Consider the following 12,794-nt stretch of genomic DNA (forward strand, 5'->3'; position numbering starts at 1 on the left):
TTTAATATTGACATCAAGTTATTTAAAGCCACATATATAAATGAATGTTACATCGATGATGGTAGAATTGATTCAGCTGGCACATATTTTCTAACATGTTAACAAACTATTGTGATTAACAGCACGTCAGAAAGGGTACTTGGTATGAGTTTGACGAACAACATTTTGCCAGTCAAGCTTTATTTGACTGGTCACATTTTGGTTCTTTGCAACTTACATTTTTCAAATTTAAAATAGATTTTGCAATGATTGAATGTAGGAACAAAAATAAAGCATAGAATAGCACAGTATCCGTTTCCTCTTTTCCGACATACAAAGCCTAATAACCATGGAAATCAGGAAAGGTTTTTTGTTTTTTTTAATGCCCTAAAGCACACCAAAAAACACAGAAGACTGATAAAGCATAAGCAGCACATATGTGGAAGAATGATAGAGAGTCTTTTCTCTGCCTTTTTGAAATGGCTCATTCTGAAATAAAGTCCAGGAAAGTGGCTCCATTCTCAAGTTAACCCCCCTGGGAATGATTAGAATGGTTGTTTCTAGCGCATTTCTTCTCCTGGAGGTGCACCAGATAAAGAAGTAGTAACCATTCCTATCAAATCATTGGGATGAAATACAGATGGACTGATAACCGGTAGTTAATGAAAATAAACACCCCTCAGAGATCCATAAATGCCGCTCCATCATGGCCTGTTTGGGGGCTCAGAGGAGCCGACCCTGCGTCTGAGATCTCCTCAGAAGTGGCCCTCTTGTTCTCTCATATATTATCCCAATCAGGACGGCCTGTCTTAAGCCACAATTAATCACAGCCCTGGCACGTGCAGATAGGAGAGCAACACGCTGTTTCTTAATTAAAAGCAAACAGATTAAAAATGATTAATAAGGGCATTAAATGTTCTTGTGGACCTCAAGCAGGACTGTTCATAAAAAAGGCAAGAGCCCATTAAAGCCCTCAGCCCCCAAATCTTTGCTAAGCCCTCCAGCCTGCAGGCTTTGTTTGGGATCAGAGATGGCGACACTCATGAATATTAATTCCTCTCTATCAGGTCCAGTCAACAAGACATCCGGCCCCCTTTGAGCCTGTCCATCTCCTGTGTTCTAGTTGATATTACAGACATGATATTGTTGAGTCTAGACAAATGTTTACATTTTTTGGGACTATTTTTAAGCTTCATGTTGAAATTAGTTAAAAGAAAAGTCTTATTCATCTAGAAATACATTTAATAAATTGAAGAAATATTACAAGTTACCCATATATTACAAGTTACCCATATAACAAAGACTTCACTAAATTATATATTGAATTGAAGGGATTGCACAGATAAAGGAATAACTGTTCTATGAAGCACAGTAAGAGGAGGGAAGCTGTTCAGTTTAAGAAGACTTAAAGAGACAATCCTTAAGAAATAGACTTACCTGCGCATACAGCACAGTGTCAACCAAAAGATACAGGAATATTACTATGCCAAGTTTTGAGTAATTCAAAATACTGGTAGTACAATAGACTCATGTTGTTAATGTATAAAGGGTTATCAAAACTTAAAACACTTACAACTTTGAGTATAATTATATCTTTGGAAGAATGGAAAATAAAATGGAAATAAATGTGTTCCAGTTAACACAATTGGAGGAAGTCCCACTATGAGGGAATCTCCTCCAGATTCACCATTATTTTAAGATAAATAATTGGTACAAGCTATATTAGGATGTCATTTGAGTTAGAACAATTTTTTTAACTCATACTTTAAAAATGGCTGAAAAGTAGTGGCTATCTGTGGCAAATGGGAAAGCCCAACTCTAAATAAGATCATATATTAATCATACATTTGAATCCTTTGTGAAACGCTGGGAAAAATGGGTTGACTGTCACATTTTATTTTTGATGATATGCTGTCTATGAATGAATATATGAAGAAAATAAATCCACTCCCTAAATGTTCAAACTTTTCACTGTTTTATTTGGTCTAGTTTGTCTAAAAAGCCCCATCGTCAGCATGTTTGACAAAAATAAAAGAATGAGGTCTTCATATAATATTTGAAATGCATCTTGTGTTTGATGCTGGATATCAAAAAAGGGAATACTTGAATCCTCCTCACAATGATTCATGTCCCCTGCCTCACACAGGCCTATCTGTGGGATAACAACGAAGAGGTGGTGTCCTGGCTGGAGAGGCAGCTGGCTGAAGAGGAGGGGGCCAGGTCTGTGGTCGACGAGAACATCAAGTGCATCCGCCGAGACCACATCCTCAAGCAGATCCGCAGGTGATAGCCCGCAACAATTTAGATTCAAAATGTCAACAAATTATTTCCCTTCCTTGATCTCCATTTTACTTTTATTTCCAGCCTCGTTCAAGCCAATCCGGAGGTTGCCATGGATTCCATTGTGTACATGACTCAGCACATTTCGCCCACGCAGAGAGCCGAGGTGGTCCGCATCCTGTCCACCATGGAGACGTCGGCCTCCTCTTGAGGGGGGGGGTCCGGCCTCTCCTCCCTCCGCCTGGCTGGTGCTCTTCTCGGGCCGCCTTTCACAGCCAGACCCCGCTCCTGGGCGGGGACCCCGAGTCTGGAGGAGCCAACGCGAGGGGCCCCTGGCAACTGCCGGGGCCCCAGATGAACCGTTGGCTATGATTCTCAACAAGAACTCGGATAACTAACATAAATACTGAACATGTTGTCCAAATATCTCCTGCTAACGTATCGCACGTACGCTCGATAAATCTGTGTTTTTTAATTCAAGTGCAATTTAAAAATAAATAAATAAATAACTAGTCTCTAATAATATGCCCAAGTCTACCAGGGGCCTCAACACGACTATACATTTGTACAGTATGTTGTTGTCATATTACAATGGTTTGTGACATATACTTGTTAAAAACCACAAGTGTTTTGATGACCAACAGACAACACATTGCTTGGGAGGGGGCATTAGTGAGAAAGAAGGGGGTTTTACTTTCCTAAGCAGGGAACACTTAGTTACTGAACAAAGGCGGGGGGAACACTACAACAGATCCGGACAGGAGAGCCCAGCGGGGAGCGGGCACGGGGTCCCTTTTAGACCCCCACTGCTTCACAGTTACCCTGTGGAGAGCCCGCCACGGGCCGCGCTCCTCGCAACAAAACCCACAGCTGCCCCTTCTGTTCTCACTCACACGGTTCACACACATGCTGCTGCGGACGCACTTTACTGTTTACTGTTACCTCACCCAGAATCAGAGTGTAGGACGCATCTCGCATACAAACACATCGGTACCAACGGAGGTGATGATGGTTTTAATGAGCATTGACAACGATACTAATAGTGTTTGTTTAGAAATAGCCTGTACCCCTTTTTATGACTACTTAAAACAAACAAATTAATATTTTTGAATTTGCACTAATTAACTCATTAATGTCAGTGTGTGAAGCAGTACTGTTCACTGGATTTACATGTTACACATCGAACACACTGTTTCATTCACTGTAATCCAAACTTACTGTTCTATTTAAAGTGTATGAAATGTTACTTATTTTTAATATACATTTTTGAGAAACATGTTTGATAATTACTTATCTGCTTGATTTGTTACTTACGGACAAGCACATTGTGGCAACTGTACGAGAGTACAAACTGCACCATAATGCTGAAATAAATGTCTATGGATCTCATATTCTCTGCAGAAGAAATGCAACATCAGCAATGTGAAATGGCTTTGTGGTCATTGCTGTGCCTTTGATTTGCCTGTATTGACATGTAGTTGCTTTATAAGTAACTGGTTGCTTCCTGTACAAACATGGAGAACAATTTACAGTGATGAGCTCTAACTGTCTGCAAATGTAATAAAGCCTACCCAACTCAGTTTGAAGTCAAAAGTGTATTTATTTAAAAAAATGTTGTTGCTTTAAATCTAAGTAACCACACTCAAGTTTCCAAGAAATTGCAGTAATTTAATTTGTCAATTACTTTTTGTATATATTGATGATCCCCGGGACAGATAATCACATCACTGGAAGCCTCATTAATTCCAGCAGTCAGAACAAAGTCTATTACTCTGGAGAGACATTTTCTGATTACTCGAAAATGATAGTCTTCCCATTCCTCAATCCACTGATGATTAAAGTGGCATTTTCTTCCTGGCTTTTAAACTTCAACAGTATTAAGGAGGATGAAGCAGATCAAACAAATATTGAGGGATCTATCTCAGCCCCTCTTTTTATTTTTTTTGTTTCATTCTTTCACATCATCCCTTGGCTCTGTCAACTCTTTCCCCGTCCCACCAACAAATATGTGAGACAAATTGAGTTGCATGCACCCAATACCCACCACAATTATAGGAGGCCCAATAAGAAAATGAGTCATTTGGTTGTATAATTGGAAATGTGCCTTGCTTGGTCTCTCCGGTCTCCCACAGGGTTTTGCTCATTTGTGGCGCCATGCTAGGCTGGCTAATTCTTCTTTTAATCACCGACAAACTGCGGAATAGAGTTCTTCTTAAAACTCTTGGCTGTTTGGTGAAAATGCAGAAAACGTTTTTTTTTTGTTATCCTTTCTCATTTAAGATTGAGGATCCAAAAAGTTATAATAAAAAATATGTAGTTACTCAGTCTAAAAAAGGCTTATGTTAAATAAGGTTTCATGTGAGGTGCCAAGGCGATATTTATAGATTTTTTTTCTTTTACTTTCCGATTTCCAAGCTGGCTGGGTTCAGTCTAAACTGTGACAGAAAACGGACCAGGCAGCAAGAAATATTAATGTTGAAAAAATGAGAAAATCAGTGTCTGCGATGAGATTGAAATGGAGGCATTAAGATAGCGCAGGGGGGAGACTCAATCATGCATCTGAGGCGGCCATAATTCCACATTCACGCGTCTCAATGACTTGACAGCACTTGAGACAATGCCTGTGACCCAGTTGCAGGATTCCAATTAGCAGGGTGTATGCAACAGTTGAGATGAAAAGAGAACAGGGTCTTTACAGAGCCCCAGGGCTGTCTGATTACTGCCTGAAAACAAGAGTCTTTTGCCCGTGACAAAGAGTGGAGCGACACAGAGGGAGCGCCGGGCCCCAGCTGTTCTATTTCTCTCCAGGCTGAGGACTCTGAAGAGCTCATCTCATCTCCGTCTGCCTGCCTGCCTGCCTTTTTACATTTTAACCATGCTGGATAGGGTATTTCAGACCAGCCACTCTGAGACACCTCTCATGTGAGTAGCTGTTGGTAGATCATTCCTGAAACTGGTGACCTCTGGGTCAAAAGTCTGCATCTTTCACCTCAGAGAGACCTCATATACAACATGCCTGGTGTTTTACATGGGCATAGATGCCTCAAATATGTTCCCTTTGCGAAATAGTCAAAGATTTGAGAAAAAAAAAGATCTGACATATGGGACGATACGTTGTTAACCAAGTTGTCCCAGCATTTTTATCATCTTCAAATGAAGCAAAACTGATCAATCGTTCAGTATACCGTCCCAAGTTTCTTAAAAAATAACATTTCCATACATACAGTCCATCCATCCATCCATCCATCCATCCATCTTCTCCCGCTTATCCGTGGTCGGGTCGCAGGGGTAGTAGTTCCAGCAGAGAGCCCCAAACTTTCCATTCCCTGGCCACATCAACCAGCTCTGACTGGGGGATCCCAAGGCGCTCCCAGGCCAGCGAAGAGATATAATCCCTCCACCTGGTCCTAGGTCTACCCCTCGGTCTCTTCCCAGCTTGACGTGCCTGGAACACCTCCCTAGGGAGGCGCCCAGGTGGCATACAGTATTTTAGGAAGTATATTACCATGATAATAGAATTTTACTTGTACATACATATATATAGAGTATATATATATGAAAAGTGAATCACAATGAAATATATTGTGAAGCTTGCCTATAATGTAAACACATTTCCTTTGAGTTTGAGAATGCTCTTATAAAGTTAAGTTTGCTTTACTTTTCTAAAAGTACCTTTAAAAATCATCAATATGGAAAATGAAGTATTTTAGAGCATTAACGGCGAGCATCATTTAATGCAAGACAGTTAAAAACGTTCTTTACTGTACATGTATATGCAATGATCATTTTGAGATTTTGGAATTTCAGACTAGTGGGGAAAAGAAAACATCCGAGTACACATTTAAGCGATAACGTTATTTAATTGGAACTATTTATGTCTGTAGAGTTCTGCAAAATTCAGAAAGAAATCGTAGACTCAAACGCCAATTTGTGTTATACAAGTATTCTGACATTTTAAGTGTACAAATATCTTAATGTAAAATATGATACTTACAGGGTGACATCCATTATTCACCTGTTTTGCCTCCTCTCAATTTGTATGTAACTTCAGTTGTATTTTAGTACACAGATTTAAAAAAGACATGTCATTGTGCTTAAGTCCTATAATGCCTTTGCTTTTGTAAAGTGGATGTATGTGCATTCTGTATTTAACTCAATCAAAGCCAATAAATCAAGAATTCAGATTTCATGAATGAAGTAGGGGTTAGAATAGCAAAATATACAGGCATGATTTTCATCAGAATGCATATGTAAATCCATTAATCCAATGACTATGCATGTGCATGTTCTGTGGCCGAGCAAACAAAAGGGATAAGTAATCAAATAAGTCAATTTCCATTAACTGTAGTACCCAGAACATGGTGCTATACATTTTGAGCAAACAGTCCCAGTCTAGCCGAGTGAAAGCTGAAACTCTAACAGGAAATAAAACAGTGATGTCACACGACTGGCTTTGTTTGCATACAGTTTCATAATGGTAATGATTCTGAATGAGATGTCCCTATGCATTCCAAGGCTGTGTAGAGTTTATAATGAAAGACTTAAATGATGAAGACGCATTTCAGGAAAGCAATTTTCATGTATAGATGAACAATTAAAATGAATGACGCAGTGTATCTCCCACACTGCAGAGAGGCCAGTGTTCCAGTCAGGCAGTGGATTTCTCCAGAGAGGCAGCCTGTCAGCCAGCAGCATGAGGAGCTTAATCTTCAATCTGCGTTTGGAACGTGCCACGGGGGTCAAAGATTACACCACCCTGCGATCATCGCCACATAATGCATACATTCTCATTCTGTCAGAGCTTGGTAAACACTGGCTGACTAACTGAGCACCGGGGCCACAGAGCGGAGGGCTAATTCAAATTCAGACAAACGTGCTGCAAGACGGACGCCTTCAAAATCTCATCAACAACTTCTCTAAAAAATAAATTGTATGTAATAATAAACCAGCAAAAATCCTGTATCCAATGTCTGTTTTCATTTTCTGGAGGAATTGAATATGCTGTGTACACAATAACTCGGTTGCTTTGTGTCCTAATTCTGCTGCTCATACCATGATATTACTGCAACATGAAAGCAAATAGCTCCCCCAATATGAACAAAAAGCTCCTTATAGCTGTGCATTGCAAACCAGGTGAAGCTGCTCCTGTACCATGCAGCCACACTCCCCTCCTCTCTCACCCCCCCCCCCCCCCCCCCCCCCCCCCTACATTAACATTCATAGAGCCAGTGGAGTGTGGCGAGCCGCGTTCATCGAGCCAACGACGAGATGCAGGGATGATGGGAGAGAGGGAGGGTGGAGGGTGGAGGATGGAGGATGGAGTCCCCCCCCCCCACCCCCCCCCTACAAGAATAAGGATGTTTGAGGAAGGGGAGGGGTAGAGGTGATGAAGGTTGCCGGGTATAGGATTGTGGGAAAGGTCAGCAACCAAGGTGCTACGTCTTTGGCCATATATCACAATTATGACTCGAGGTCATTGGCTGGTATGGAGATTAGAGGAGCAGTGACAGGTCCGCATGGCATTCTGGAGGAGTGGGCAAGGCCGGGCCGGCAGGAAGTCACCGACAACTGAGAGCCCATATTTCAGTAGAAAAACAATTGTCAGCCAAGCTAGAGGTGTAGCGTTGGGGTTTGCAGCCTTAGTTGTACATACTGCTGCTTTTGAACAAATGCTAGCATGCTAAACTCAGATGTTGATCATGGTAAACATTATACCATCCACACTGAAAAAAACTGAAATGTTGACTTTACTTAAATGTACCACATTTCACCTTACTGAATTAGGTTAGTTGAAAGCAATAATATTGAGTGGATTAATATGAACTAAAACTAATATTATTGCTTTCAACTAACCTATCACCATTTCATGTTTCAGTTTTTCAGTCTAACACAAGCTGCAATAGTTTAAACTTGATGTTCTACTAGCCAGCAGTGACTCCGCTGGTTGTAAAACACTGTCAGATTCTATAGAAGTCTATGAAAAATAGTTTCTACATCTCACTTGGTTTAATTTCATAGTTAACATTTTCCTAATGAGTTTAAGGTTTCAATTCGCTAGTTTTAACTATTTTTTACTAAAGAATTATGTTTATTTAGTACATTTTTGTCTCATCTAGAGTAAAAAAGATGATAAAGCATTTGTACTTTTGGCATAGCTTTCTTCTGATTGGTCACTTCTGAATTGTTTTGTTGGGTGATGTCCGTAATATTGTCTTGTAAAAATGTAACCCTTTCACAGTGTGGTTTCACTTCATGAAAGTTAATTGTGGTATTTTGGGGCTGAAACTAAAATACAAGCACCATTTGTGTTACTGCTGCGACAACTGTTCGACTCATCTGTACTGTATTGTAAATGTATAAAAAGTGTACAAATGTTAGTCCAGTCATTAAGGCTAGCAGAAATGTTTACCTATCATTTACTTGGCATACACAAAATTATGTTTCTGTGAATCATAATTGTATGTTCTTTTGACCTCATCATACATAATTCTTATGAAAGATACAATAATGTGTTAATAGCACTTGATGTTGCTAGTTGAGTTTGAAATACAGCAAATACATGTGTGTTTACTTCACATACAAACATTGCATGCACTTTAAGGGAGTGCGACACTGTAGTTGTACATCTTATCCAAGTCACATGACAGGATAAAGTCACGGATTGGCAATTGGAAAAGATGATACTGAAAAGCATGCAGTCTGCTACACACACATCATTACATTACAATACATTACATGTTAATTGTTAGACACTTTTATCCAAAGCGACTTACATACTGGGGAATCCCCACAGGAGCAATTTGGGGTGAAGTGTCTCAGGGACACAACGACATGTTGACTGCAGTGGGGTTTGAACCTGTGCTCCCCTGATCCCAACACCAAGGCTCTAGTGCACTGCACCACACGCCTCCCACATCACACTCGTTATTATTGTTGTCAGACTACTTTGAAATGCAGTCACTTAAAATGTAATCTAATCCAAATATGTTTTATACATGTCAAAATCGAACATTTTCACAGCATTGCACCTTCTACTGAACACAATTAATTTTTTAAGAATATTGTAGGCTGTTTATTAGCCAACATATCATTTATTTTTCTACATATACTACTTTACTATACCTTTCTCATTATACGTTTTGGTATGCACATAGGTGCTGACTAAAATAGTTAAGCTACATGCAAACATCAGTTCAGCAGTGGCCTATTTCCAGAGGTGCGCCACATTAAAATGCATGCATTACAGGCATATCAGCGGAGCGTGGAAAGCCAACTCCCTGTGGAAATGTTGGTTTACTGCTTCTCATTGGGGCTGTGCAAGGCTTTGACCAGTGTCCTCTGGCTCTGAAGGACAAAGGCAACCAACCAGGGAAATCATTGTGCTTGACAACATTGCATATCTGACAACGTTGGTTTGAAACATTTAAATCAGACTGATAAAGATGTTAGGAGGTACTTTAGAACCTGTCCCTGCTCTGGAAGTGTGATGGAGCAACTAAAGACTAGGAAGGGAGATGGCAGTATCCAATTAATGTGTTAGAGGTGTTCAGATCATAGACTATACTGTATAAAAGAAAGTGCAGGTAGCCACTGTGACGTCAGCCATTGTTTTGTGGTTGGAAGCCTCTATAGAGTTTGGCATTAAGATTGTCACTATCTTAGTTTAAGCATGGAGCCAGAAGTGATACAAAAGCTTGGACATAAGTACAACTTAATGCTGTTCAAGAAACTTGTGACAGTACATTTCATGAATAAAATAATGTAAAAGGATTCAAGTTCAAAAACAAAAACACAGACACAACCAAAACGGACATGGCTGTCAGCAATATGACAATATTAAAGGGGCCCTATTATGCTAATTTTAAGGTTTCATATTTGTATGTAGTGCCTCTACTGTGACATGTCTATATGCTTTAATGTTCAGAAAGCTCTTTACTTTTCTCATACTGCCTGTGCTGCAGCACCTCTTTTCACCCTATGTCTGAAACCAGAGCCCAGTCTGCTCTGATTGGTTAGCTGGTAGCTCTGTCTTGATTGGTCAACCGCTTAGATGTCCCTCCCCTTAGCCTATCATGTACAATGTGTGTGAGCACTAGCCAATAGAGCTCCTGCGGATGATGTCACATATGCTGGTCACGTGACGAGAAACGAAGGGGGCAGCCATTTTGGCAGTAATCGCGTCAGTAAATTCATTGGCAGGCACTGGCAGACTGTCGAGGATGGTGGATAACTGCTGTGCACCAGGTTGCACAAATAGGCGTGGGAAGAAGAAAGGTGTATCTTATTATCGCATTCCAAAAGACGCGGAGAGGAGGGAAAAGTGGATCGCAGCGATTAAAAGAGCCAGGAGCCGTCTGAACAAGACTGAAAGATGGGACCCCCCGGCCGTTTGCTTTCGCTTATGCAGTGATCACTTCATATCAGGTGGGTGAAGGAATACAGTACAATGCTACAAAAAGTTTTCAAAAAGCAAAAATACAAACTAGTTTCAGACGCACTGCAGTAGCTATCCAAGCTAATAAACAAACATGCTAACGTGACACTGCCGTAGCTAGACAAGCTAATAAACAAACAATGCTAACGTGACACTGCCTATCAAACTGGAATAATTTAATACTTACCCTTGCAGTGATGATGCCGAAGTTTTTGGATGTAAGACTCCACAGTTGAATGTTGTTTACGAAGCCGGACTGACACCATTTGTAAGCCTCCAAGCTTTTATAAGCTCTGAGGGAGTCTCCTGAGTACACTGATGGAAAGCTTACAAGATAGCTGTGGATGTCCGCGTAGCGCAAGTCGGGTACATCGTCTTCAGAGCAGGAGGTTATGCTCTTGAAAAGCACACCGGGTGCTTTATATGGGTCGCTTATATTTAATCTTTCTAATTTTGTACTATAAAGCCGAATTTCACTTGAATTAAAATGAGATGTATACTCGCACGGTAGGAAAACGCTGGCGCCGGTCGTCATGTTTACTGCCAAAATGGTGGCTGATAACCAAAAGTCACGTGACCGCAGGAGCTCTATAGAAGCGTGAGTGATAGGTAGTGATGTCACTATGTTACAGAAGTAAACAAAGGAGTTCAATAGAGGCGTTTCAGGCAGGAGGGCGAGTGTGTGGGAGAGAAACTTCCAGGGAACACAGGGATTTTAGCCTTTACAGACCACTTACATGCACAAAAAACCTATAACACACTACAGGAAAGGGAAAATCCCCCAAAACATAATAGGGCCCCTAAAGTAGCCGTCTCTAAACCATACCCTGTTTCATCGCACGTTACGAAATGCTGTATTGAAGAAGACCCCAAAACCAGATATTGAAACCATGAACTTACCAATAATGTTTACTGAGGTAATAAATAAACCATAGGGTAATTTTCTCATTAGCTTCTATACAACCAGACTTCTTGCAGTTGGATATTAGCGAAGTGCTAGTTCAAGGCACTTCTCCATTGGCTTGTCTCTGAAAACCTTGAGGTCACTGCTTGGTTTAGATTCAGTAAAGCTACTGTAGCAAATGTATTTCCGACATTTAGCGCAGTAAACGCTTGCGGCTTACAGCTAAAATAAACGCTTGACTCCACAGAAGACACCTGCAATGCTTGATCAAAAACTGAATCAAAATTCTGTGTATTTATCCTGATGGCTCAGAGGAAAGGATTGTTGGAGTACAAAGCAGAGGAGGTGTGGACTTGGCAGAAACACTATAGCTGTATACCCCCCTTCCTTCCCCCCCCCCACCTCTATGCCTGGTCGTCAACCCCATTACACACACACATGCACACATACATTTTTGCAGAGCAGAGCTTTTTTTCACACTTGAACATTACACGCTTGATTGCGAATGAGAGAAGCGGCAACCTTCTGTGTGTCATGTCTTTGTCTCAGTGTCCCCATAAACCAACATTACAAGACACAGAGTGATGTGAAGGAATTCAGAGTAAAGAATGTGAAGCACTGCTTAAAACCAGTTGGGGACCAATGCCTCCATATGGCATTATATTAAAGACAATGATTGAGCATCTCTTTTTTCATCAAAGCTAGATCCAGACATGATTATGCATTAGAAACATCCCACAATCATGCTATTAGCTTATCGCAGGCAAAACCAGTAGCTTTTCAATGTTCACTGTATTGACTGAATGCTATCTTATGTATACATGTCTCTGCTCTGTGTTTATCTATATTTCTGTTACTGCTGTCTTTTATGTATTTTATAGATCGTTTTAACCCTTAGATGCACGAGTGACTGGACCCTACACTCTTCCATAAGTGGGTCAAAAAGGACCCGTATTAGAATAATGTGTTTTTATGCCATTTTTTTCATTTTAGTTAAGAAAAAGCACTTGTATAATATTTAGTATTATATTTTGGTTCACACTAGAGATATTTTATATTTAATTTTGCACTATTTATAATTTTATAATTTTTTTTACATAAAAAAGAAAAACGTTTGAAAATATTGATGAAAAGATCTCCGCTATTCTGAGACCCTCACAGTACTCCAGTCCCTTTTCGAAAGTCATCTCTTCTCCT

General features: G+C 40.4%; 1 protein-coding gene across 12 annotated transcripts in view; it reads left to right on the forward strand.

Annotated features, from left to right (window-relative positions):
* The window catches only part of acaca (acetyl-CoA carboxylase alpha), a 49,304-nt gene extending 45,466 nt beyond the window's left edge, over positions 1-3,838 (forward strand). For all 12 annotated transcript variants that reach the window (XM_079647897.1, XM_079647904.1, XM_079647902.1 and 9 more), the window contains 2 exons: positions 2,126-2,262; positions 2,344-3,838. In XM_079647897.1, the coding sequence (XP_079504023.1) occupies positions 2,126-2,262; positions 2,344-2,470 (264 nt within the window). In that variant the 3' untranslated portion in view covers positions 2,471-3,838. The remainder of the gene's footprint in view (positions 1-2,125; positions 2,263-2,343) is intronic.
* Positions 3,839-12,794: the final 8,956 nt, after the last annotated feature.

Source organism: Notothenia rossii (genome assembly GCF_949606895.1).
Source record: "Notothenia rossii genome assembly, chromosome: 9".
NCBI classification, from domain to species: Eukaryota; Metazoa; Chordata; class Actinopteri; order Perciformes; family Nototheniidae; genus Notothenia; species Notothenia rossii.